The 26,860-nt window shown below is 43.5% G+C and overlaps 1 protein-coding gene across 4 annotated transcripts in view; it reads left to right on the forward strand.

The window, feature by feature from the left end:
- Positions 1-26,860, forward strand: part of rhobtb4 (Rho related BTB domain containing 4) — a 61,834-nt gene that overhangs the window by 32,838 nt on the left and 2,136 nt on the right. For all 4 annotated transcript variants that reach the window (XM_041238917.1, XM_041238906.1, XM_041238897.1 and 1 more), the window contains 8 exons: positions 2,438-2,639; positions 3,547-3,650; positions 10,742-10,927; positions 12,510-13,570; positions 14,514-14,632; positions 23,176-23,326; positions 24,646-24,725; positions 25,506-25,611. In XM_041238917.1, the coding sequence (XP_041094851.1) occupies positions 2,448-2,639; positions 3,547-3,650; positions 10,742-10,927; positions 12,510-13,570; positions 14,514-14,632; positions 23,176-23,326; positions 24,646-24,725; positions 25,506-25,611 (1,999 nt within the window). In that variant the 5' untranslated portion in view covers positions 2,438-2,447. The remainder of the gene's footprint in view (positions 1-2,437; positions 2,640-3,546; positions 3,651-10,741; positions 10,928-12,509; positions 13,571-14,513; positions 14,633-23,175; positions 23,327-24,645; positions 24,726-25,505; positions 25,612-26,860) is intronic.

Genomic DNA, 26,860 nt, shown 5'->3' on the forward strand with positions numbered 1-26,860 from the left:
CCCCTCATATTTCAATAAACCTGGCAACTGATTGAAGAAAAGGACTCTGTGCATTTTCTTGAATCTACTTAATCACCATCATTTTTTGTAAGTTACTTCAGATATCTCTATCCACTGATTGGTTAGATTTCTTATTCATGTGATCTCCATAGTTATTGTTTTTTTTTTTTTTTTTACAAAGAATGCTCCTGCCAGTTGGCACTATTTGACAGGTTTCAGGGTGCTCCTTAATCATAACTATTGCCAGGAATTGTAAAGGGTGTAAAACTGAACGTGGAGAGATTTGGAATAAGTGTGGTTTATTCTTTTTATAACTCCCCACTTTCTGAATGAGTCTGGTTGATCTGTACTCTTCTGTTAAAGGGAAAGACTCATTTGAGCCGCACTCCTCTGCTGTTCTTTGATTTGTAACCTTGACTGATCTTGGTTCACAAGTACTACCAAGAGGATTCATTAAAGACTGGCCCCAAGTACCCAAATAATCAGATATGTTCTCTGTGTAAAGTTGAATGGAAATACAAACTAGCGCTTTAGCCTTCTGTTTTTAAGGTTAAGCCATGTTCTATATGGGGTAGTTAAGGATGGGAGATTGTTGAAGTCTCCTGAAATACCCGTGGATAAATGTCAAGTGGGATAATGCTTATTTAAGTGTGTGGTCTTTAAAACTCTCAGAGCACTACATTCTGACAAATCACTGTGCCGTTTGCCAGTCCTTGAAAAGATGTTGATAGATTGAGAAAGGGATCTTTTACAGCTCTGCAGGTTGTATATCTGCACTACAAACAAATCTTATTCAGGTAAACTACTGCAGTAAACCTGATAATATTGCTGTTGTTCAGGTTGCACTGCCTGACAGTTAGGCAAGAATCCAACAAGAAGAGGTTATATACAGTGCAGTGGAAGTGTGTTCGGAGGTGATTATGAAGTTATGTAAATTGTAGCTCTAAAATGAGTGTTTTTGCATTCCTTGTCCTAGTTATAATTAGCTCTAATTAGCTGCATTGCTAATTGGACCCTGCTTTCAGATCCTGTCACGTTGATGCCAGCACACTCGTTGCTTGCAGAGGCGTGTCTGCGTCTCTAAAGCAGTAGTTCTAAAACTGCTGTCGGGGACCCCGGGGGGACCCCAGGACGATCTGGGTACTTCTCTCTTTTTAAAACAACATGTCTTTCATTTACAGTAAACGTTTAGTCCTCTGTTGTGATGAGATGTTATTCTTCAGGACAGTATATACAGCATCTGCATTACTTCCTTTTCCTCAGTTTTCACTTGGATGCTACGTAGTTTTTTTCTGCCAAGTTTCTAGATCTTGGCCAATGCTATGGCTGTTATAAGCTTGTTGTATACGTTCAGATGTTGTAAGTGTATTTTATTATGTGGAAAAACATTTATTTTCATCCAGTTTGGGCAAGTGAATCATGAGGTGGAGCTAAGAGGTTTTGAGTGGTCAAACCATACTGAACATATTAACTTCTTATAAATCCCAAAGATTTATTAAACAGTATTTTATTTGTAAAGGATTTATAATGTATACCAGTGTGGGACATATATTCAGACCTCTTATTCTATTCCTAACCCTGACCTTAAAAAGGGTGGGGAAGAGGGGGCAGGACAACATAAATATATAATGACCCAGGGGAGAATTCGGAGGTGACAGTGCAGTTAATTTTCAGAACAACCAGAAATCTGCAGTTTACCCAAGAAGTTTAGTGCAAAAGCAAATCCACGTGGAGGCTGCAGGGGGCTGTAGTTCTAATTATTGCCTTAGGGATAGGGTGCAGGTTAGGCTCTGCCAGGATGGAAGGGTTAAACATGCTCCAACCACTAAAGGGAAAAGAGCCAGCACTGAGTGAATGGGGTTCAAATTCACCCTGGCAAAAGCTTTTCATCATTGCTGTGTTAAGAGGTAAAGGCCAGCCTGAGCCCACACTCTGGAATATGGTGTGTTAGCACATACCTTACAGATCCAGGGTTGTAAAACAGAAAAGCACTGTCAGAAAACGTCGAGACTTGGGCGCAGTATATTAGCGAGGCAAAGAAGCCTGCTTCTCTTTTTTTCAAGGCTGAGGCAGTCTCTACTGGCCGTTCATTGAACTTACTCAGTTTCCTTTAGTACTTGTACCGTATGTTTAGCTTTATTGAGTGTTTAATATTAATGGTTGACCATTTAGACTAGCAGAGACTTCAAAAACACTGTACTGTTCTCTCTTAAAATATAGTTTTGTAAATCTGTAGAAAGATGCCAGATAAGGTATTACTAGCCAAAGTCTCCTTGAGAAAAGTTTTGCTAGATTGGCCGTTAGGCTCCAGTCATCTAGTGATTCCTGTTTGGGATGCTATGTGGTTCAGAGTGTGTCTCTCTTGCTAACAGACAGTCTCTCGATCTCAGTCTCAATCTCAATCTCAATCTCAATCTCTCTCTCCCTCCCTCCCCAGGGTCCTCTCCATGGATATCGACACAGACTATGAGCGGCCGAATGTCGAGACGATAAAGTGTGTGGTGGTGGGTGACAACGCGGCAGGGAAGACGCGACTGATCTGCGCCAGGGCCTGCAATGCCACGCTCACGCAGTACCAGCTTCTCGCCACGCACGTGCCAACTGTCTGGGCCATCGACCAGTACAGGGTGTGCCAGGAGGTAAGGGGACAGCAACTGGAGGCTCTAGATAACTAACTTTACATTGTCAAGAACTGTACGCGGGTTGAAATAGTTGAAAATAGTCAATCTGTTTTATCTGTTGGTTTTGATCAGCAAGCACAAGACAATCTCAGTGCAACTTTGCAAATATGACAGAGTCAGAGAGAATACAAATGTTTTGTCAATGCAGCTCTGCATTTATTGGAGACAGAATGCACTGTGCAGTGTGCCAGAGTACTGGACTGCTCACTAGCTCTCCCTCTCGTGTGCACTTTAATCCTGTTCAGGACAAGTAGCGAGTTCTATTAGTAATCAGTTTGGTTACTGTGTGTGTGTATTAAAACCTGCACTAAAACCACTGCAGTAAGTTGAAAGATTAGGAATTGGGTGCACAGTACCTAGGCTGACTTGTCTCAGATGTTGTGACTTTCATATGATAGACACAGGAAATAAAAAGTTCACAAAGTCGGCTTGCCGTAAACAACAGGAAACGACTTTTGTGAAAGAACTATCCAGTATCAGCTTTGTGCTTTTCATTTGATTTCACACTGGGTCATTGTAGATTTTTCAGCAATTTCTGTCTTGATCTACTACAGTATGTTCTTGAAATATTATGGGTAAAAACAGGACAATATGTCATTTTATTTTTGACCTTTTCTTGTAGGCAATTTCTCCATATTGTAGTCCCTTGCCCTTAAAGCCAGCATAGTTTGAAGGGGCGCTGTCCTATTGGATCAGCCAGTCAACCAATCAATTCCAATCAATGAAATGTAACCAGACGGTGCAATCTGAGAACAGCTTCTCTGGAGCAGGGAGAGGGGAGGCTAGTTGTTTTTTTTTCTTTACTGATATGAAGAGTGTGCCTATGTGTTAAACCACGGCTGTCAGATATCTGTGTTGTGTGCAGGTTCTGGAGCGCTCTCGTGATGTGGTGGATGAGGTCAGCGTGTCTCTGCGGCTCTGGGACACCTTTGGAGATCATCACAAGGATCGCCGCTTCGCTTACGGCAGGTATGCACTCGCTCTTAACCCTCTAGAGTTTGTCACAAAACTTTACAGACAATTTTTCCTAGGAAGTGGTGGGCCGTGTGTTCAAAGCTATTCCTCCATTCTTTAATTCCTCATTTTTGAAAGGAGAACAATTCATCTTAATGCTACAAAGCGAGAATCAAACCCCTGGAAATGCTTAACAGAACTTGAAATATATAACTGTGCTTTGTTTGTTTTGTGTTTTTTATAATGTGACTGCAACAGGGCAACCGATGGTCAGACAGACAAGCAGGAATCACAGAAACAGAAGACCAAGGCTGTGCTGTTATTGATAATCAACTAAACAATGCTCACATTTTAAAGAAGTAAAAACACTGTGGAGCAGCACTTTAAAGCCACAGGCACACACACACACACACACACACACACACACACACACACACACACACACACACACACACAGTGCCTTGCAAAAGTATTCAGACACCTGACAAATTCTCTCATATTACTGAATTACAAATGGTATACTGAAATTTCGTTCTGTTCGATATTTTATTTTAAAACACTTAAACTCAAAATCATTTATTGTAAGGTGACATTGGTTTTATGTTGGGAAATATTTTTAAGAAAAATAAAAAACTGAAATATCTTGCTTGCATAAGTATTCAACTCCCACACATTAATATTTGGTAGAGCCACCTTTCGCTGCAATAACAGCTTTAAGTCTTTTGGGGTATGTATGTACCAGCTTTGCACACAGTGTCGGAGTGATTTTGGTGCATTCTTCTTGGCAGATTTGCTCCAGGTTGTTCAGGTTGGTTGGACAACGCTTGTGGACTGCAATTTTCAAATAGTGCAGCAGATTTTCAATGGGATTGAGATCAGGACTTTGACTGGGCCACTGTAGGACATTCACCTTTTTGTTCTTGAGCCACTCCAATGTTGCTTTGGCCTTGTGCTTGGGATCATTGTCCTGCTGAAAGTGTGATGCAGCTTCCACTTCCTGATTATTGATCCAACTGTGCTCACTGGGATATCCAAACACTTGGATATTATTTTGTACCTTTTCCCTAATCTATGCATTTGTATTACTTTATCTCTAACTTTTGTAGAATGCTCTTTGGTCTTCATTTTCCTTCAGATTCACAACCTTACCAATGATCCTTCAACAGTGTGGTTTTTATCCAGAAAATGTGACAGCAACTTTAATGGTTCACAGGTGGAGGCCAATGGTAAGGTAACTGTATCCTCGTTAGGGCAATTTCTTTCATCGTTGCAAACTGGGAGCTTCCTCAGCCCCGGGGTTGAATACTTATGCAAGCAAGATATTTCAGTTTTTTATTTTTCTTCAAAATATTTCCCAACATAAAACCAATGTCACCTTACAATAATTGATTCTGAGTTTCAGTGTTTAAAAATAAAATGTCAAACAGAACGAAATTTCAATGTACCATTTGTAAATCGGTAATATGAGAGAATTGGTCAGGGGTCTGAATACTTTTGCAAGGCACTGTGTGTGTGTGTGTGTGTGTGTGTGTGTGTGTGTGTGTGTGTGTATATCTATATATATATATATATATATATATATATATATATATATATATATATATATATTCCATATATTACTTTTACACATTACTTAAGATAATTACCTGCTTACTTGATTTAAAAATGAATGTTGGAACTGAATTGCTATGAATTACTTCCAAATAAATAATTATTTCCTGAATGTGCAAATTCTTTTTTTTTTTTTCATGAAATTAAATCTTTTCTCGGGGTGAAATTCTGCTGGGTCTTATTTTAATGCCAGTACTGGGTACTGTGATTTATTTCATCTGCTTTTCATCCAGCACGCTTGCATTCCGTTCATTCACACTAGCGCAATGTTTCTCAAATGCTCTTTCATTCAGCACGGGTCATGCTGCTAGCATTCTGTTTCCTCATACTGCCTGTCTCTTAGCTGCTATTGGTCACAAATAAAGTCAGTATAATCACTGCATGTTGATTGGCCGAGATTTTCGTGGACTGTAAATGTACAATGCCCTCTTTTCTACAGTTTAAGTTCAGTTTGAGTTTGCACTTGCGTGTCAAGGCATACGTGAACCACAGTAATGATATTACTTTATGAACATGTGTAATTTGTCACTTTGGTATTGTGTAGGAACCACAATGCCAGGGATTTAAAAAAACCAAAACAACCCTGATGTCTACTTTTATACTGTTTCTGTCTGAAATATACTAATCTTTTTCTGGAATAGATCATGGCATAATTCATCTACACAGAAAAACAAGAGCAAAGCACACAGAATATACTGTATGATAAGTAATGGGTAATAAATGAAATAAATAAATACCAGGGATCTCTGTTCTAATCCAAGGTTATCAGTGTGGCATGGTCAGGTCCTGTAGGTGAGCACCAAGGGTCTGGAAAGTACAGGGAGGATTTCAGAGAATGAAATGGAGATTGAAATGGCTGAGTCATTTAAGAGTAGTGCCTGGCACATAAAAAAATAAAGTATATTTCAGCTCGTATTACTTATCGTTTCACTTTTTGTTCATAGCTCTGTTGTTTTCTTTATACACATTTTGTTTAACATCCCCCTTTTTTAGGATATCTTAAGACAAAACTCTCTCTACAGCAGTTACTGCAGTGTAATATTTCTTAATGCTTGTCGTTTAAATTTTAACTTGTGTGATATTACAGTAAGTGACTGAGTGATATATGCAGTGTGTACAAAGCTTTCAGTATTTTCAGCTTCTTTGTTTATGATGAATTGGTTATGTTTTATCAGCTATTTTTTAAGGCTTATTTTGTATTCATAAATGTGTTGTGTGCCGGCTGTGCCTACGAGTACATGCAGCGCCTCTGGAAAGCCGCTAGATATTTAGCAGCATTCTGAATATCCAGCTGGTCCTTCTAAAGTTACTGAGTTTTGTGAAATGGATAGAAGCATGTTAATGAGTTAGACCCTGCCAGATGCTTAAACACTTTGTTGAGTCAGCTGGGTGTGCCGCCGCCAGTCCCAGCGGCTCTGTTTTAGAACACACGGAGTGTTCCTAGCGACTAAACTGTCTGCCACAAGTCGTCCAACAAGCTGCTACCTCTCTACCCAATCACCTCGCAAAGCTGAAATGAGGTGGCTGTGAACAAGAGCTCTTTAAAATCCCTTAATCCTCCCTTAAAATGAACAAAATAATCTGATCTTCTCATTGAAGAGGATCATGAGTAAACCATGCCGGAGGGAGGGACATGGGGAGAGGGTGAGAGGCATGGACAGAGAGAGAGTCTAGGCAGTGGCTGAGAGTGTAGAAGAATGAAGCAAAGGGAAGTGGATGTGTGCCGATAGCATAATTACACTGCAGGCTGATTGCAGCGATCCAGGATTCACACCACAATGCAGCCATCTTCGGTCCAGCAAAGGAGATTACTCTCCCTTACAGTGCAGCCGTACCATGGCATACTGGCGATGCCTTTAAAAACTGGGGCTTTTTCAAAGTGAACTAGCCTACTAAGTTTTTTCCTAATGATCTCCAGTGATGGAGCTGTTGTTCTGTGCTGAGAAGTAAAACTACAGTGGTACAAGCTATTTGGTGGAATCGTGGCTCGGCACCACATCTTCGTAATTCCACATAGCAATAGTATACATGGGTAACCCATTGGAGTTCCATACCAGTACCGGACAGTGCGCTACTGTATTAAGACCATTGTGCAGTGTTTCCATTGCTTGTAATGCTGTGGTCTGTGACTGGTTGCACTAGGGCTCCTTCAGTGTATTTCACTGCGATTAGAACAGGATCTGAATTAAACTTTTGTTTTCAAAATGTTCTGTTCCTGCCTCTGTGTAACAACCACCTGTAGCGTAGACTTCCACACACCTCTCCAGATCACACCTGGATGATTTGTGCGTGCGCTACAGACTTCCACACACCTTAGCAGATCACACCTGGATGATGTGTGCATTCTACAGACTTCCACACACCTCACCAGATCACACCTGGATGATGTGTGTGCCCTACAGACTTCCACACACCTCACCAGATCACACCTGGATGATGTGTGCACTCTACAGACTTCCACACAGCTCACCAGATCACACCTGGATGATGTGTGTGCCCTACCATCTCCCACACACCTCACCAGATCACAGCATGAGAAGCAGTTCTTTCACACAGGCTAATGTAGCTGGGGAAGCTGCATGGGCCTGTCTGTTGATAACTGGTTCCAAGTCTGAATTAATGTACAGTTATGGCTAAAAGTTGTGCATCACCTAGATTTGTAGGATTGAGACATAATAAAAAAAAGTATTGTATTCAACATCATGTAATCAAAAAAGCTACAAAATGATATCACAATAGCGAAAACCATAATAGTAGTACAGTATTTCATGTTAAATTTCGAAATGTCACATTTTTGTGATTCAGTGTTAATGTAACATTATTCAGCAGCTTACAGCAGACTTTGAAGCCAAATTAGTTAATTATATAAGGTGATGCATAACATAATATTTTTGTTTACTAAATTAGTTGAATTTACAAATGGTTCAAATATCCCAAATGTCTTTGTGAAAATTATTCTTATTAAGATAAATCATTTAATTACTAATGTTTATTAAATAAGAATTATTTCCTAAAATACAAGTTATTCTATTATGTTAAAGTAACTACAGTATGTTCATTATTATAAGTCATATATATAGTTTATTAAAACAAACTCGGAAGTCACACATAACACATCCTGTTTAAATACTGCAGGTAAAATGATGGTTTTTGTGTCAAGTGTGTTTGCATGGTGTATTATAAATAATTCACAGTAGATATTAAATATTTAAACCGGGACAGTATTCAGAGTTTCAGCAGCCTGTCTACTGTAATTCACAATTCCCCGTGACTTGATCCACTCCTATTTAGGCTTGTCATTCCATGGCTTTATAATCCAGTGTGCAGCGGTATTGTAACCACGTTACCAGAGCATTGCTCCAGATATGCAAACAGCTGCAGAGCTATATACAAAAGTCACTTGACCAGCAGACAGATATTCTGGGTAAAAGTATGTGGTTCAGAGTAGAGCTCCGCCTTATTGTGCTAGATCAGTAAACATGTTCGAATGTTTGTCAAATTAGATTGAGTACCATCTAAAATAGCTTAAACGTATACTCTGCTGCAGCAAGATTTCAGATTTGCTTGGGTTCCTGGCTTGGACAGACTTTAGTAATGTTGTTTTTGTGTTGTTGTTTTCTTGTAGTTGTGGGGGCTGGAGTCCAGCAGGGCTCCTAGTGGTCATCTTGAATTGTGAGTCGCAGGGCTCTGTCTTGTTCAATCACTCATGGTTAGTGACAGGCAGTGAGCAGTCTAAAGATAGCCAGCCAGAGTGTTCTGTGCTTTAGCACACGGTAAACTCTCATAAAAAGGGAACAGCTTTTGGTTTGCTGGAACAGTTGTTTTTCTTTCTTTTCTTTCTTTAAGTTCTGTTCATAGCCTCTTTCAGTGATGTGTCTGCCTTCCTGCTGCTTGTCTCAGTGGAGCATACTAACACACTCACTCTGTATCTCGTTCTAATCCTGCTGCTGTTTAGATGATGTTATTAAGGCTCAACCACTAGAAAAGTTATCCATAGTAAAATCATGGGGAATGTAATAAAGCACAGAGAGGCGTGGTTAAAGCATGGGGAATGTAATAAAGCACAGAGGGGTGTGGTAAAAGCATGGGGAATGTAATAAAGCACAGAGGGGTGTGGTTAAAGCATGGGGAATGTAATAAAGCACAGAGAGGCTAGGTAAAAGCATGGGGAATGTAATAAAGCACAGAGAGGCGTGGTTAAAGCATGGGGAATGTAATAAAGCACAGAGGGGTGTGGTAAAATCATGGGGAATGTAATAAAGCACAGAGGGGTGTGGTAAAAGCATGGGGAATGTAATAAAGCACAGAGGGGTGTGGTAAAAGCATGGGGAATGTAATAAAGCACAGAGAGGCTAGGTAAAAGCATGGGGAATGTAATAAAGCACAGAGGCTGGTAAAATCATGGGGAATGTAATAAAGCACAGAGGGGTGTGGTAAAAGCATGGGGAATGTAATAAAGCACAGAGGGGTGTGGTTAAAGCATGGGGAATGTAATAAAGCACAGAGGGGTGTGGTTAAAGCATGGGGAATGTAATAAAGCACAGAGGGGTGTGGTAAAAGCATGGGGAATGTAATAAAGCACAGAGAGGCTAGGTAAAAGCATGGGGAATGTAAAAAGCATGGGGAATGTAATAAAGCACAGAGGGGTGTGGTAAAAGCATGGGGAATGTAATAAAGCACAGAGGGGTGTGGTTAAAGCATGGGGAATGTAATAAAGCACAGAGGGGTGTGGTTAAAGCATGGGGAATGTAATAAAGCACAGAGGGGTGTGGTAAAAGCATGGGGAATGTAATAAAGCACAGAGAGGCTAGGTAAAAGCATGGGGAATGTAATAAAGCACAGAGGGGTGTGGTAAAAGCATGGGGAATGTAATAAAGCACAGAGGGGTGTGGTAAAAGCATGGGGAATGTAATAAAGCACAGAGGGGTGTGGTAAAAGCATGGGGAATGTAATAAAGCACAGAGGGGTGTGGTAAAAGCATGGGGAATGTAATAAAGCACAGAGAGGCGTGGTAAAAGCATGGGGAATGTAATAAAGCACCGAGGGGTGTGGTTAAAGCATGGCAAAAAGAAGATTGCCAACTGTGATAAACAGTGGTAACCATGGGAAAACCACAGGGAAACCTCCAAAATGCTATTTTTCGCTAATAAAGGAAAACCTTGATGATAAAGTCTGAGCCATACAAAGTTAAATATCTATTTCAGCTTGTCAGTAGAACAGCAGAGATTGAAATACTAAGCTGGAAAAACTAAACAATGGTCTCTCTTCTATCGTTAGGAGAGGCTCCTGTGAAATCACCCTCAGACCAGGCTTGATAAATATCACAGGCATTGACCTGTGCTGCCTGCTAATAGCTACTGAAACTAACTACTGCAGCTGAGAGCTCCTGCTTTACCATTGAACACCATAGGATCTCAGGAGAGACTATATGGAAATCTAGGATATCTGGCAGATATTCCTCCAGCTATCCCATTCTCTTTCTCTGTCCGTGGCAGGTCAGACGTGGTGGTCCTGTGTTTCTCCCTCGCCAACCCCAACTCTCTGCGCCACGTGAGGTCCATGTGGTTCCCGGAGATCAAGCACTTCTGTCCTCGTACTCCCATCATCCTGGTGGGCTGCCAGCTGGACCTGCGCTATGCCGACCTCGACGCAGTCAACCGTGCCCGCCGACCACTCGCCAAGTAAGGAGCGCCTTCACACTCCGCGTCTCCCAGCTGGCTCAGCTCAGCTCCCCTACCAGAACCCCGCTCTAACTACTGGACACACTGCTTCCATCACAGTCCCTCAGCTCCCCTACCAGCCTTCCACTCGAACTACTGGATCACACTGCTTCCATCACAGTCCCTCAGCTCCCCTACCAGCCTTCCACTTGAACTACTGGACACACTGCTTCCATCACAGTCCCTCAGCTCCCCTACCAGCCTTCCACTGGGACACACTGCTTCCATCACTGTCCCTCAGCTCCCCTACCAGCCTTCCACTCGAACTACTGGACCACACTGCTTCCATCACAGTCCCTCAGCTCCCCTACCAGCCTTCCACTCGAACTACTGGATCACACTGCTTCCATCACAGTCCCTCAGCTCCCCTACCAGCCTTCCACTCGAACTACTGGATCACACTGCTTCCATCACAGTCCCTCAGCTCCCCTACCAGAACCCCGCTCTAACTACTGGACACACTGCTTCCATCACAGTCCCTCAGCTCCCCTACCAGCCTTCCACTTGAACTACTGGACCACACTGCTTCCATCACAGTCCCTCAGCTCCCCTACCAGCCTTCCACTCGAACTACTGGACACACTGCTTCCATCACTGTCCCTCTGCTCCCCTACCAGAACTCCACTTGAACTACTGGACCACACTGCTTCTGTCACATGCAGTCTGACCAGCTATGTGTATATATATATAGCATATCGTTCTGTTAATCAACAAGGACACTTTTAACGGTACATACACAGGTCAACATGTAGGGACAGATCTGTAGCTATGTTCAGGGATCATTAACACAATGAAAATATGTAAACAACTATTTCTTACAGAAAATAAACAAAACAAATAAATATTAATTGTTATTTTGTCATAGCGAAAGGTTAAAAATAACAGGTAATCAATAAACAACGATCAGGATCAACAACATGTCGAGAGAGAGAGAGAGAGAGAGAGAGAGAGAGAGAGAGAGAGAGCGGTATATATCATATCCAGGTAAACATGTGGTGAGGGTGAAGGCAGTGAGGAAAAAGTAGCTCAGTGATCCTTGTCACATTGTCTGAGCTTGGGCCACTCGAAGGTAAATATTCTTCACTGATATTTTCACTAACACCTGATACAGTAGAAGAATTTATATCGGCATTCAATATAATTTCTAGTACTTCTTTCCCACAGAGCATTTCTCGCCGTTATCCAGACATTGTGTGACTAGGTTTGTTGTGCGTAATTCTGTAAATATCTGGCAGATGGCGCAAGAGACCACTACAAGGTGTTACAGACACCTAGTGTTACAATATCAGATTATCAGCAGTTTTGTAGCCGCAGTAATTCAATTTGAAAGCTCAAAATTTGCATAATGTACCAGTACTTTGGTACTCCCTGGGGACCATTAATTTAATGATGTACCGGTATGTTTGTACTACTCAAAGGGTTAATGTTCAGGAAAATGTATTAATTCACTTGGTGTTCTTAGTGTTTGTAGTCTAACGCTTGCCCATGGAGCATGCCACATATATTAAACTTATAAAATGCTGTTATGTTTTGTCCCATTCAGGCCTATCAAACCGACAGACATCCTGCCCCCAGAGAAGGGTCACGAGGTGGCGAAGGAGCTGGGGGTGCCATACTATGAGACCAGCGTGGTGGCGCAGTTTGGAGTGAAGGACGTCTTTGACAACGCCATCCGTGCCGCCCTCATCTCCCGCCGCCACCTGCAGTTCTGGAAGTCCCACCTGAAGAAGGTGCAGCGCCCTCTGCTGCAAGCCCCCTTCCTTCCGCCGCGGCCCCCTCCTCCTATCATTGTCATCCCCGAGCCGCCCCCCTGTGACGGGGAGGGGCCAGCCACCCTCTTCTCAGTGCCCCTCTGCGCTGACGTCCTCTTCCTTTTGCAGGGTGGCACCACGCACGTCTTCGCTCACAAGGCCTACCTGGCCACTTCCTGCTCCAAATTCTATGACCTCTTCATCATGGAGCGCGACTGGGAGGGAAGGGAGGAAGAGGAGTGGGAGGAGGAGTGGCAGCAGCAGGAGGAGGAGGAGGAGGGACAGGAAGAAGAAAAGGAGGAGCTGGAGGAGGAGCGCAGGGGAGGGAAGGAGAAGGCCGGCCGCACTAAGAGCCTGAACATCGACAAGGACCCTCTGGAGGGAGGAGGCAGTCACCACTTTGTTAAGAGGCATCTCTCACACCAGGGCACCCTGACAGCTTGCAAGAGCGACAATCCCCTCCCGGAGAGGGCCCAGGAGCCGAGCGGGGTGGGTGTCGGCCGGACTCTCTCTGGCTGGGGCCGGGGCTTCCTCAAGATGTACTTGGAGCGGGTGGAAGACCCGGTGACCAAGCGAGAGAGGGTGATGACAGTAGTGTCCATAGACTGCTTAATCCAGCCCCGCCCCTTCCAGGCCGTGCTGAACTACCTGTACACCGGCAGCCTGGACGAGAGCCGGGGGGACCTCATGCAGGTGGCTTCCATCGCCGAGCTGCTCGAGGTGTTTGACCTGCGCATGATGGTGGCCAACATCCTCAACAAGGAGAGCTTCATGAACCAGGAGATCACCAAGGCCTTCCATGTGCGCCGTGCCAACCGCATCAAGGAGTGCCTGGTCAAGGGCACCTTTGCAGGTCAGGGCTGCCCGTCTGTATGTCTAATCTGTCTATCAACCTATATTACCTGTCTGTTTATATCAGTGTTCATCCATCACCCTTAAGTACTGTCCAGAATATGGTTTCAACCAGCTAATTAGCATTGCTTTTCAATGCTAGTTAATATATAGTGTGCAAACAGTAATACCACAATTACAGAAAGAGCAGTCTATTAATGATTTGCACAGTAGCATATCTTAATGCTGTATTATGGGCCTCTCCACTCCAGTATTTTTATTGTATTCCGTCATACCTGTACAATAGAATAAAAAAACAAGGTAAAAACAAAACAAAGAACATTAAGATCTTTGTATAGTTTATATGGGGGCAGTAGTAGTGTGACTAGTGCTAATAAGAGGTAAGAAGATAAAGCCTTGGTTATCAGTCCTTTTAAAAGCAGCTTACTGCTTGATCAAAGAGATCCAGTAGCGCAGGGCTAAGCAGAACAGTTCCTTCCTCGCCCCCTTATGATGTTTTACAGTAAAGGTCATTTTCAGACAGAGCTGCTGAGTAGAGCAGATTGGCTTTACAGTGAGGTGATTTAACTGAAAGAAGTCTGAAGGGCTCTAAACAGACCACCCTGGGAGAATAGGCCATGCTCAGCGCACTGGACACAAAGAACCGAGGGGGTTGGAAGAGCACTTGAGTGGGTTATTTGTTAATGTAATTGCTAGCTAATTCTGTTTTTATAGATACAATACAATACACATGTAGCCTTTTACAGTGCTCTTCATGTCAAGGGATCCTGGGGATCTCATAGCTAATTAAGAAGCTCCAGCGATGTGAAGTGATGCTTGAAACAAATATCTGTGTCCGTCTGCCGGTCTAGCTGTCTGACTCTGTCTGTCTGTCTGTCTGTCTGTCTGTCTGTAGTGTCCACACTCGATGACACATGTGGAGATAGTTTTCCCTGTTATTTTAGATGTTGTCTTCCGATTGGATGATGGTCAGTTGCCCGCCCACAAGCCCTTGCTGATCTCCAGCTGTGATTGGATGGCAGCTATGTTCCGGGGTTCCTTTTTGGAAAGCTACGTTGAGGAGGTGGGTGTCGTTCACGCAGGGCTTGGGGGCTTCACTGTACCCGTTAGGGTTGGTGTCCTCTTTATATTATTAATAATTTTGTTAAATCATATTATCGTATTAGCCAAAAAGGATAAGCACCACTGAAGTCTGTCCATGAAGAGATGCTGGCAGAGGGGGGGAAGACTGTTTAGTGCCATGCATTTAAACTGGGCATCAAAAAATGACTTGAAAAATAGAGCTATTGGAGACGCGTGTACGGTTTGTACATCAGACTTCATAGTTTTACACATACCTAGAGAACCGCTTCTCCAATTGGTGAGACTTGGTTAGGACATTCTCCTGCAAGTTATTGAGAGAATCCGAATCTCACGGTTTATGGACACAGCCTGTCCATCAGTCTGTATGTCACATGTATATACTTGCCCATAATGCATGCATCAAGTATGCTGCTACTACACCTGCTGTTGCAATCTACAGTAGGTGTAACTTCACAAATGCTGCTTCCTTTGTAAACTGTACCATATATAGTGTGCAGCTGCAGTGCTCCAAAGGCTTGTGTTCTAGCTGTACAAAGGTAAAGAGTTATTCTGAGGCGAGGAACCCGGCCCTCTCAGTTTGTGCTGAGGTCTTGGCTCTGGGGAAATCTCTCTGTATAGTGTTACGTGTTCAATCCATGTTGGTGAGCTCACTCAAGAAATAGGACGCCCGTGGATGTAGTTGCAGGACCGTGGTTTTTCATATTGCTGAGCTGTGTAGAAACAGCCCATGAAAGATCAGCTCCCTGACGGTGCAACACACAGGCAATCATTAATAATTGATTTGTTTTTAGCTGGTGATTTTGAAATTGAGGAACGGTCCAAGCAGTCCGGCGGAGGTTTGACTCATTCAGTGCGAATGCCAGGCAATGTTAAACCGGTGCGTTACATAGTGTTTTATAAGCACCTGCCCGTTCTCCAAAACAGATACATGGATTGCTTTCACTGCACTGCAGTATTGTGGTATTACAAATCTCTGGAATTGGAACCCATTTGCTTTTTTATCCTGGTAGCTTCTTTGATGTGTTGTCTCCTTCAAATTGCAGTAAATATTTAAAGGCTTGCTAATCATCTGCCTGTGAGATGTATATTCTTGATGACAGAGAAGTTACCCTATAATATATAAGTCAGAATATCTCACAACACAGTATAAGTTGGTTTTGAGCTGTAATGCACAAGTGTCGCAGCCACGTCTGCATTGCGGCTCTAAACCAACTTGAGATATTTTTATGTGGTAATGTGTTCTGACCCACATTATTATTTTATAAGTTCTATGTTTCTTAAACCTGACATAGTGATTAGAACATCAGTATTTATTGATTGATTCATTGATTTTTCACCTGTTTTATAAATCTCATTGAGAAACAATAAATGCAACATGTTTTATTGTTTATTTCCATGGTTTCTATTATTGTTTAGTAATGACATTAATAAACTGATTAAATGATGCGCATTTCCTTAAGCTGCTTGTACGGCTGGTTCCCTTTATCTTTTATTCTTAAGGGGTTTCTGTTTGGCTGGGTGTGACCGAGTGCAGGGTGCAGATTACCTAAATATCAGACTCGGGAGACGGTCATTGCACTTCACGATGACAAAAACAAATCTTATCTTCTTACGAAGAGCCTAACTAAACTAACTAAACTGTTGACACATGTTTCCCTAACTAAATGTCAGGACTTTGTGAGTGTGTTGGCAGTCTGGTGGTCTATTTATAAAAGGGTTATTTGTAGCGTTTCTTGTTGTGGTCTGTTAGGCAGTCCGTGTAGTTGCTGTTCTGTCTCGATGGCAGTGCGCTGTGTTTATTCATTTTAGAAAGGGCAACAGTGATGCAGTGTGTTTGCAGTTTTTAATATGACAGTGTAGGTGCTGTGAAACTCAGGAAAGAACAAAAATGCAGCACTGTGATTTGCTGAAACACCTTCCAGCATGGTGATGCAGAGTTTTTATCGGCATGAGAAGGGATGTTTGTGTGGTTCAGTTGTGCGTCCCGTGTGAAAGAGTTCTGGGGGCGCACCTGTACATGGGTACGTTCACAGATAGAGAGACAGATAAACAGATGTACTGGCAATTCTTTTTTAAAACTAGCTGAATTAATTGGGTGAAACCTTTGCATTGCATTTATTACATTAGCAATAACCCTGCGTAATGCTGTAATCCTGCAGTAGTTTGGGGTCTGTGTAAAGAAGCACGTCCCTCCCTGTGTTAATGTAACTCTTACTGTAGAGGGTTCCATCCCCTGCAAGGGTTAATGTCTCTGTGACGAGGAGGCACCCATCATTGTATCTTGAGAATCGCTCATTTAATTGTAATGGTGGAATTTGGTGCAGTTCTTGGTTATGTTAGAATATAGGCCATGGTGACCTGCTTTTGCTAGAGCGCTAATTGGTTTGGATAAAAAGAAAAAAACACTTGCCACATACACCACTTGTGGTGTATTAAACTGCAAGTCTTAATACAGTACTGCACGCACGTGAACTATCAGGGCAAGCCTGCCATCCACAACCCCCCCCCTGCTGTACACAAGAACATGAAGTTAAAAAATGGGTAGACCATTCAGGAATGGTCTTAAAGGATCCTAGTGACTCAGCATCAATATCAGGGCAGAGTAACCCATTCCATGCCCTCACTGCACCCTGTGCACTGAAGAAGCATCTCCTGTCACCTGTCCTAGTCTGCATCCACTTTATTTCCAACTGTGTGTCCTCTGATGTACTGATTTAAACAGCTGCAAATCCTAGGAACAGCACCTATAAACCTTCTCTAACATGGAACCTTGGGTGCTGTATCTAGTGCTGTTAGTAAGGAGGTCAGTAAATCACTAGCATGATTTAAAATAGATTCCACACTCTCAGGTGAATACTGATCCAGTTCTCTCCTCTTCCCGACACACACACACACACACACACATGCAGTGAGTGCCTGGCTTTGTAGCCTATCAGATACCAGAGTGCTCAGAATTCTGTACATTCCTACACCCATGTGTGTGTCTGTGCCAGACAAACAGGGGACTCAGCTGAAATGTCCTAGTCTCATCTGACCCAAATAGTAGACAGATAGTTAGATAGATAGAAGGCAGACATGTAGATAAATAGATAGATGGATAGATAGATGGATGGATGGATGGATTTTACATCTGCATAGCATCACCTAGGGCTGCACTATTCAGTCCTGCCGTCAGACTGCAGATTCTACTCCCATCAAGGATTCTATCATTCAAACATGAAGCAGAAAAGCTGAAAAATGTTTTGGCTATTGTTTTTTTTTTCCATTTTCTTGAACATTAATTGAAAGACAAGGTTGACAGCATCACAGGTGACTTTCGTAACATTTAGACTGGACCAGCCTCTGTTTGCATTGGCCTGAGAGATTAGTCAAACTGACAGGGAACCAGTAGGTCAGAAATGTATGAAGGGCTGTGACCCTAGTTAGCCTTGTAGGTTAAAAATGTAAATTTCAAATCGCTGGCCTGACCTGGTTTTCGATGGCCTGACCTTTTGAACGATAATTGGGGGCCTTGTCGAACTTGACATTCTACTAATTGGCCCAAACTGCTGAGGCAGAGCATGGACACCTGTCAAGGTCCCCTGCTGATGCCCCCGCAGAGGGTAAACAGCCCCTGCAGGCGAGTGATCTTTATTGAGGCTGCTACCCTGCGGACCAGGGAGGTTAAGAGTTTTATTATCCTTCAAGAGAAGCAGAAATTAAAAAGATAAGCGCTCTCTGTCATATTGCTGTTCAAATTTAAGACACAACTTAAGTAAAATATTAAATTTAAAAACATTTTAAAAAACCACTGTGTGACAGGGTAGCTGTGTGCCATGTGGGGGCGTGCATTCGCTGTTGAGTGACAAGCAGGAGATCGAGACGGAAGTTGAACTTGAACAGGTGAACAGATTCTGTTTATGTAGACCAGGAGTGTGTAATCCGTAGCTTGCGAGCCACATGTTGCTTGTGAGAGCCCACTAAAGACTCAGGCTAAAATGTGTAGTTTGGCACTGACAATTTAATCACTGATCTTAAAATACGCATCACGTAAGCATCAGCTTGGCAACCCCCCCCCCCCCCCCAAAAAAAAAAAATACTTCCGCGCGCCATGTTCCTGCTGTGTGAGCTCATCCTTCACATGCGTATATCTATGAAGATCACACTAGGAGTTTACAGTAACATACGACCTGAGTTCAGAATTTCAACAGCTGATTAGCAGGTAGAAAGCAAGTGATCTAACAGTTTTATAATTCTAAAGACAGTCGTCATTGTGCTTGTGTGTCTGTGTGTCACATGGGAAGGCACTTCACTTTCAACAGTGAAGACGAAGGCCTGCACTAAAGAAAGACTGCTGTACAGTGCGGTAAAGACACCTCTCGAAACGGCACACTAACCAGATGGATGCATCATACATATTCATACCATTCCCATTTTTATACTTTTGTTTTCTGCAAAAGACACAGAACCTTTATTTTGTTTTCATGAGATAGTATTTATATTACAGTGGTTCATGCTGAAAGACACACACATTGCACTTATGTGTTTGTTGTAGTGTTTTTATAGCTCTTATGTTTTGTTTCCATCTCTGGCTGTGTTGTGCTGAGTGTTTGTTTGTCGGGTGTGTGAGTGACAGCGTGGGTGTTGTGCTGAGTGTTTGTTTGCTGGGTGTGTGAGTGACAGCGTGGGTGTTGTGCTGAGTGTTTGTTTGCTGGGTGTGTGAGTGACAGCGTGGGTGTTGTGCTGAGTGTTTGTTTGTTGGGTGTGTGAGTGACAGCGTGGTTGTTGTGCTGAGTGTTTGTTTGCTGGGTGTGTGAGTGACAGCGTGGGTGTTGTGCTGAGTGTTTGTTTGCTGGGTGTGTGAGTGACAGCGTGGGTGTTGTGCTGAGTGTTTGTTTGCTGGGTGTGTGAGTGACAGCGTGGGTGTTGTGCTGAGTGTTTGTTTGCCGGGTGTGGGAGTGACAGCGTGGGTGTTGTGCTGAGTGTTTGTTTGCCGGGTGTGGGAGTGACAGCGTGGGTGTTGTGCTGAGTGTTTGTTTGCTGGGTGTGTGAGTGACAGCGTGGGTGTTGTGCTGAGTGTTTGTTTGCCGGGTGTGGGAGTGACAGCGTGGGTGTTGTGCTGAGTGTTTGTTTGCTGGGTGTGGGAGTGACAGCGTGGGTGTTGTGCTGAGTGTTTGTTTGCCGGGTGTGTGAGTGACAGCGTGGGTGTTGTGCTGAGTGTTTGTTTGCTGGGTGTGGGAGTGACAGCGTGGGTATTGTGCTGAGTGTTTGTTTGTCGGGTGTGTGAGTGACTGAGTGTTTGTTTGCTGGGTGTGTGAGTGACAGCGTGGGTGTTGTGCTGAGTGTTTGTTTGCTGGGTGTGCGAGTGACAGCGTGGGTGTTGTGCTGAGTGTTGACTGGTGTTCTGCCTGCTCAGTAAACACTCTGTGAAAGAGCTGTTTGGTGTCTGCCTGACTCCTTTGCTTGATAGACCCGACACAGCACCTGTAAGCGCTACAATACCGCCTTCACCTGCTTGGGAACCGCACATACACAGAGCCGCTGATGCAATACGTTGAGTTAACTATTGACTGTATGTGGCAGCATAAGAAGGGGATGTTGGGCTATTTGTTTTAGCAGGGTGCTTTAGTGAAAAACAAATACAATATTAAAACCTTCATGAACTTGCATCACCGAGAGTTGAACATGTGTTGAAAGTGCCTGAGCTGGCTGCATAGTACTCATGCTGTTCTTAGTGTCCACCAGGTCACTCCGTTTCTCTCACTAGCCTGCTGTGTTGTTGTTATGGTGCATCCTGAATATGGCTAAATATGGGTATGGTACAAGCCTCACAGTGAAATCTTTTGTTGTGGTTCATGCCCAAGAAAAGGGTGGACACCCCTGACAGACGGACTCAGACAGCTCACACAACACTACCAGCAGTGGTAGCACACAGAGTCCATAGAACACAGTGTAGGAAATGCAAAATAAAGCCCTGGACAAAAAAAAAAACAATCAAATAAAAGGTGCAGTGAAAACAGTGTTCGCTACACATGGGTCCCGCTCATACATCTCGCTATACTGTGTGGGGATCTACCACCCCTGAACTAATCTTTATTCTTGTATAGACACAAACTCGACTCTGGCTATACATCCGGCTGTGGTTTTGGCTTCTTCTTTTGGCTCCGATTCCGGTTCACCGTCACGGCGATCGGTGGATTTCATCAAAGTATTTCATTCTCTGTGTCCGGGTAGCATGGATGATCTTCAGCCCATCGCTTATGGCTTTGCAGCCTCCATGAGATTAATAAATGGGACCTTTTTATACCTGATGCCCTCGCTGGAACACACCTACCTTCTGATTAGATTCCACACTTGGTAGTCACACACAGCAGGCAGGTTCTCCCAGGAGCATCAGGTACTTCATAATTTATTTACAGTAAATGTACACACATTTTACAAAACACTTTTTCCAATATTTACACACAAAACCCCATCCATGTCCAAGGCTCCTGGCCTGCCACACACTGGCATCAACATGGGGAGAAGATTGCAGAGCAGCAAAACAAAACCACTGGAAATTAACGCCCATCAGTCCTCTGAGTCCTCTGCCAGAAGGGATATCAACTCTGCGTCATGCCCCCGTGCCACTTTCAGTAATGCTGGATGGCACAGCGTGTGTTACTGTAGCTATTAATGGAAACAGACTTTCTACTGCTGTTCAGCAAAGAAGCCAGTGTACTTACTCTCTCTATGTACAGACCAACATGAGAGACCTGCTCTAGAGTTGCACCTAGACATTTCGGGACAATGTAATGGGCAGTGTTGTGTGAAATACTGCTGTTATGGATTATTTCCCCTGCCGGTGAGATGAGATGAGGTTAGTCGCTCTAAAACCATGAAGCAAGGGAAGCAAGTGATTTCACCCGTGGACAATTTGGGGAGCGGAGACAATTTCACCCACAGACTGAAATAACCAAGGAAGTGCAACACTATCTGAAAGCACAACTTGCAAACAGAGATGTTTTTAACATGGTGTGGTACAGATATCCTGTTTTAAAATGGAAAATTCCTTTTCTTCATGTTTCTTTCAAATCTGCACATTTGAGACGTATATATTGAATGGAGTTGCACGACAGGTAAGATTTCTGAAATGATTTAGTTAGCTGCCATTACTCTAAATAAGCAGTCTCTTTTAATCTAACATGCTGTGGTAGCTGAGTGGCCAATGTGTTGCCTTGTGTTTATATATCAGCTCTACAATGAGAGAGAAGGAGGCCGGAGGAACAGAGGCTGTGTTGTGTTCAGGAAAGCCGGTGGGAGAGAGAGAGAGGGGGGATGGAGGAATAACTGTGGCGCAATCTGAAGCGGCAGCACTTTCCATTCCCTTCTTAATGAACTTTTTAATCCTTCACATAACGTGTTTGGCTTGAACAGCAAGCATGCTGTTTACATCTTTGTTGTAGTAGTATTTTTTTTAGAACTATTAGTGGCAAATTTTTGGTAGGAAGCGGGGCTGGAAAGGAGGGCAGTTGGTAAGTAAAACAAATCAGTCTTAAGGGCAAGGTTTAAAGACTGTCCCAGCAGGGTATTCCAGAGAGTAGGAGCACAGCAGTTAGAAGCCCTCCTGATCCTCCTCTCCAGGGCAGAGAGATGCGATGAGGTTAAAAGCTGTATATCCATGATTGCAGAGGAGCCTGGTTCTTTGGCACAGTGATTAAGATGCTTGTCTGTGCTGTGTGGGGTCGCCGGTTCACACACAGCCTCTGCCCTGTTACAGGTGCATCACGTTCAGCTCGGGACACCCAACTGTGTTCACACTCAGTTATCTAGCTGGAATGACCAGCGGATGTAGATGCTTCAGTACAGAACCATTGCATTGTCGATAAAGTGGCGCTGCATTGCCGTGGAGGACCATGTGGTTGGAGGGGATGCTGTCCTAGGTATCGGGGAGCTTTGATGTTTATTTTCCAGCAGCTCTTTCATCTGAAGAGGCTCAGCTCTTTGAAACCTGATCTTTCCAGTGCGCTGTTGCATCTCTGAGTGTCGGGACACCCACTGGGAGGGGTACCTTAAGACAGATCAAAGCTTTAAAAACGTTAAGTTAAATCCGGGCTCGTCAACAGTGTGAATCAGTAGGATGCTGTGGACTGACTGAAAGTGCAGCGCATCAATGCAGCAATATCATGTTGTTGGCCAGCTCTATACAGTACCTGCGCTGCAACCCTAGAGCTACCACACAAGAACCACAGCTAAACAGCATGCCATTTTACAGTTGAGTTTGTTGGTTACTCACATTTTCTCTATTTTACTGCAGGTTTATCATGGTATTTTTGCAGTTTCCCCTGGTTTGCCATGTTTATTAATATGCTTTGCCATGTCTCCTTATTCCTTAACCTTTGCTTTACCTTGCTTTCATAATGCTTTATTACACTTTGCTGCGATTTTAATTTTTTTCCATTTCCCTCCCTGACTTGAGATCCAGTCCTGGAGAGGCAGTGCTTGGAGAGGTGTGATTAGACTGCAGATGGAAGTGGTTTGTAATGTTTACTCTCTCTTCCCCAGGTCTCCATTCCCAACACTAACTGTGCCTGCATGCGCGCCGTGCTGGAGTACCTGTACACTGGCCTGCTGACCCCGACCCCTGACCTGGACGCCATGGAGCTGGTCATGCTGGCCAACCGGCTGTGCCTGCCGCGCCTCGTCGCACTCACAGGTCAGAGCGGGGCCAGTGTGTGCGAGTGCGGTGGGGAGGGGTCCTGACATTGTGTAGATCATACACAAAACATCCACAATAATTTTCCCTAGTGGCTCTTAATGTTTCTTGTGCAGTGTTTCTTCATCTTCATCTTCATGTTCTTCATCTTCATGTTCTTCTGTAGCTGAGAAAAAAATATTTAGCACCCTCAACCACTGAGAGCTAACAAGGATGGATATTTAACTAAATAAAACGAAAAACTAATTCAGAAAGGGTCTATGAATGAAATGTTCAGGTGTGAAAGAAGTAGTTCTATTCTAGTTCTAGTCCTATTTTAAATAGCTGTGTGAAGGAATGCACCAGCTGATACTGATTAGGCTGTCCAGCTGTCCCCTGACCAAACTTGTTTCAGACAGAATAATAATACATTCAGAACAGCTGCATTATTCAGTAGACAGGGAGAATTTAGCAAGAGAGTGACATACATTCACGTGGGAAGAGGTGTGAGCATCTGCAATCCTTGATGCATCGTGGACTCAGGGGACCGTCTAAGACAGTGCTTGAAACAACTCGCCACCTGAAACACAGACGCTGTTTCTTGATTCTTTTGAGTAAGCTGTCCTCTCTGATTTTGTCTGTCTCTCTCTTTTCATCCTTGACCTGGCCAAATTCAGTTTGTTGTTTTGTTAGTACCCCTCTCGTGGTTTACATACACCGTATTTGATGATTATCATACAGTAGGTTGTACTGTGTTAAAAATCCCTGAGATTAAAATCCCCAAGTCGGGGTGTTTTTGCGCACGATTGACAGTCTAGTTCTTCTTCGTTGCTGGTTCATGCAGGGTTACCTGTATGCTATTCGCAGCGAGCTGTGCCTCAGAGTCTGTCTCCAGCTGTCTGCCACGGCTACTGAGAAGCGAGACAGAGAGCGTCTCTCCCAAGTGAGCTGACATCCTGAATTAGCATGTTGCCGTGGCAACCACTTGCCCTAACTAAAGAGAATAAAGTCTGTTTGTATCTCAAGGGCTGTCTGTTACTCTCTCCTAAGCTTTATCTTATGTTGAAGTGCTCATCCAATTGGTATTGAGTTTGATATTTCTTGGCTCTTGATGGTGTCAAAGTCTAGGTCATAGAGGAGTAGCTCTGGCCTTTGATTCGCTGGACTTAAACGATATATCTTTGAAATCCCTTGCCTGAAATTGATGAAAGCTGGTCAATGGTCAAGAAGTTACTTGACATGCTGTAAATGCAGATGAGGTGATTGCAGGTGATCAGGGTATTGACAGGTGAGCTGAGCTGAGCTGTAGTGAGCCTCCCCCTTGTGTTCCTCCCCAACAGAACAGCACGCGGTGGACGAGCTGCAGAAAGCTGGAGAGGATGCCGACCAGAAGGTGCTGCTGTATCTGGAGATGGCTCAGGTAAGCTCCCTTATAAAAGCTTACCACAGTAGTTTTGCACAGTATTTTTGCGCTTTTCCCATGGTTATACTATGCATTTACCATAGTTTGCTATATTTGTTAATATGCTTTAATTGACCTCCCTATTTATTTATTTATTTTTTACAATACTTACCTATGCTTTCACTGTTTGGGACCTTTTATACTGGGGTGAACAGTACAAATAAGAACTGTATGAATATGTTCTTGTTTATCACTGTTTTCCATAGGAGGTTAAGATGAATGTCTTAGTAACTTTTTTCTCCTACCAGCTTTATTAATAGTATTACCCCTTTTATTGTGCAGAGAATCTTGCCTTACCGTGGTCATTTTACATGAATTCAGGACCTATTTAAAATACAAACGCAAACTTTTACATGACCTGCTGCATCCTGGTACCTGTGCTGTTGGTCACATGGTCTGATTGCTGCTTTACAATTGGATTGAGGTTGAACTGTAGCACAGGAAGTGACTGGGTACCGATAAGCATCTTTTGATCTATAGCCTTGTCTTTGAAATACCTGCATGTTCCAAATTGTAGTATAACATACAAGCAAATAACTGCAGATCAAGGAGTACCAGTGATAAGAGAGGTAAGTAAATGGAGTAAATGAAGTTTAAAGCCATGGTTAGCGCCAGTTCAGTGACTGTCTACAGGGGAACGGCAGATTTTGGAAAGTAGGAAGTAGCAGCAGTGCGTTCTGAGAAGGGCTACCCTGTATGAAAACCGTACCTTGAGTCTCCCCTCTTATTTCATTTCAGTTTCATAACGCAAAACAGCTGGCCACGTGGTGCCTGCATCACATCTGCACAAACTACAACAGCATCTGCCGCAGGTTTCGCAAGGAGATGAAAGCCATGTCTGCAGGTGAGAGCCCTGCACCCCTCACCTCCTGACTGTGCACTCCTCACACCCCCTCACCTCCTGACTGTGCACCCCTCACACCCCCTCACCTCCTGACTGTGCATCCCCTCACCTCCTGACTGTGCCCCCCTCACCTCCTGACTGTGCACCCCTCACCCCTCACCTCCTGACTGTGCACCCCTCACCCCTCACCTCCTGACTGTGCACCCCCTCACCTCCTGACTGTGCACCCCCTCACTTCCTGATTGCCCTGGTTTGAAGAAAAAGGAAAATCAGTAACGTGGTGTAAAAGTAATGCTGGAATAAAAACAGCGAGAATAAAAACTCCAGGAAGGAGCAGCTCAGTGGTTGTTCTCTTGTTTCTTGGTAGTTTTTATTCCTGCCTTTGTGTTTGAACTAGCTTCCAACCACAGCACTGCGTGACTGACAATAATTAAAAAGTACAATTGGGAAACCCAATCAGAACCACTAGCAGGTTTGGAACACATATTTGAGAGTGGTCCAGTTGCCAAACTGGCTCTGAGATTTTGATTTTGTTTACAGTGAAATCCATTAGGCCAACGTGCCTGTGTCTTTCCTGACATTAGATTGTTAATTCAATTTGATTCAATAGACGGAAATGCTTTTGGAAGCAGACATTAGGGGTAGTGTATTCATGTCGGCTACTAGATTGTTTTCCTGTGACGGTGGTTTGCACTGTAAAAACACCAGGCTTCCTCTCAACAGCTCCAGTCACTGTGGTTTTATCAGATAAAAAATGCCATGCAGTTCGAAGAATATTACAGTGACTGGAAATCATTTTGGGTCATGCAACATTCCTTGACTATACAAAGATTAATGTGAAGGTTAAGCAAAATGCTTTTCAGTTCAAACCGTGCACTGGTTTTGCATTTAATAAAAAGAGAGGTTGAGTCCTGTTATTGATGTTGCATTCCCCTCTGAAAACATGCACCTGCTTCTAAAGAGTGTGACGTGAAGGAGCTGAGCTGAGACACTGCTCTTTTGTTCTCCTGTGCCACTGGTCTACGTTTCTGCTTCCTTTCTTTATCTTTATTGTGTGTTTTGAATTAGCTGCTGCATCATCTAATTTTTCACCTCATGTATGTTCACACATCCTTTCTCCTATAAAATGCCTTGCAATACAGGCCAGGAATACTGCAAAATCCTGTAGTCAGCTCGCTATAGCAAGCATGCTTGAGCGTAGGACAGTTTCACAAACCTTTATCACTAACAATATCCCTTTAGAAATGTG

Source organism: Polyodon spathula, chromosome 2 (genome assembly GCF_017654505.1).
Source record: "Polyodon spathula isolate WHYD16114869_AA chromosome 2, ASM1765450v1, whole genome shotgun sequence".
In the NCBI taxonomy this organism is placed as follows: domain Eukaryota; kingdom Metazoa; phylum Chordata; class Actinopteri; order Acipenseriformes; family Polyodontidae; genus Polyodon; species Polyodon spathula.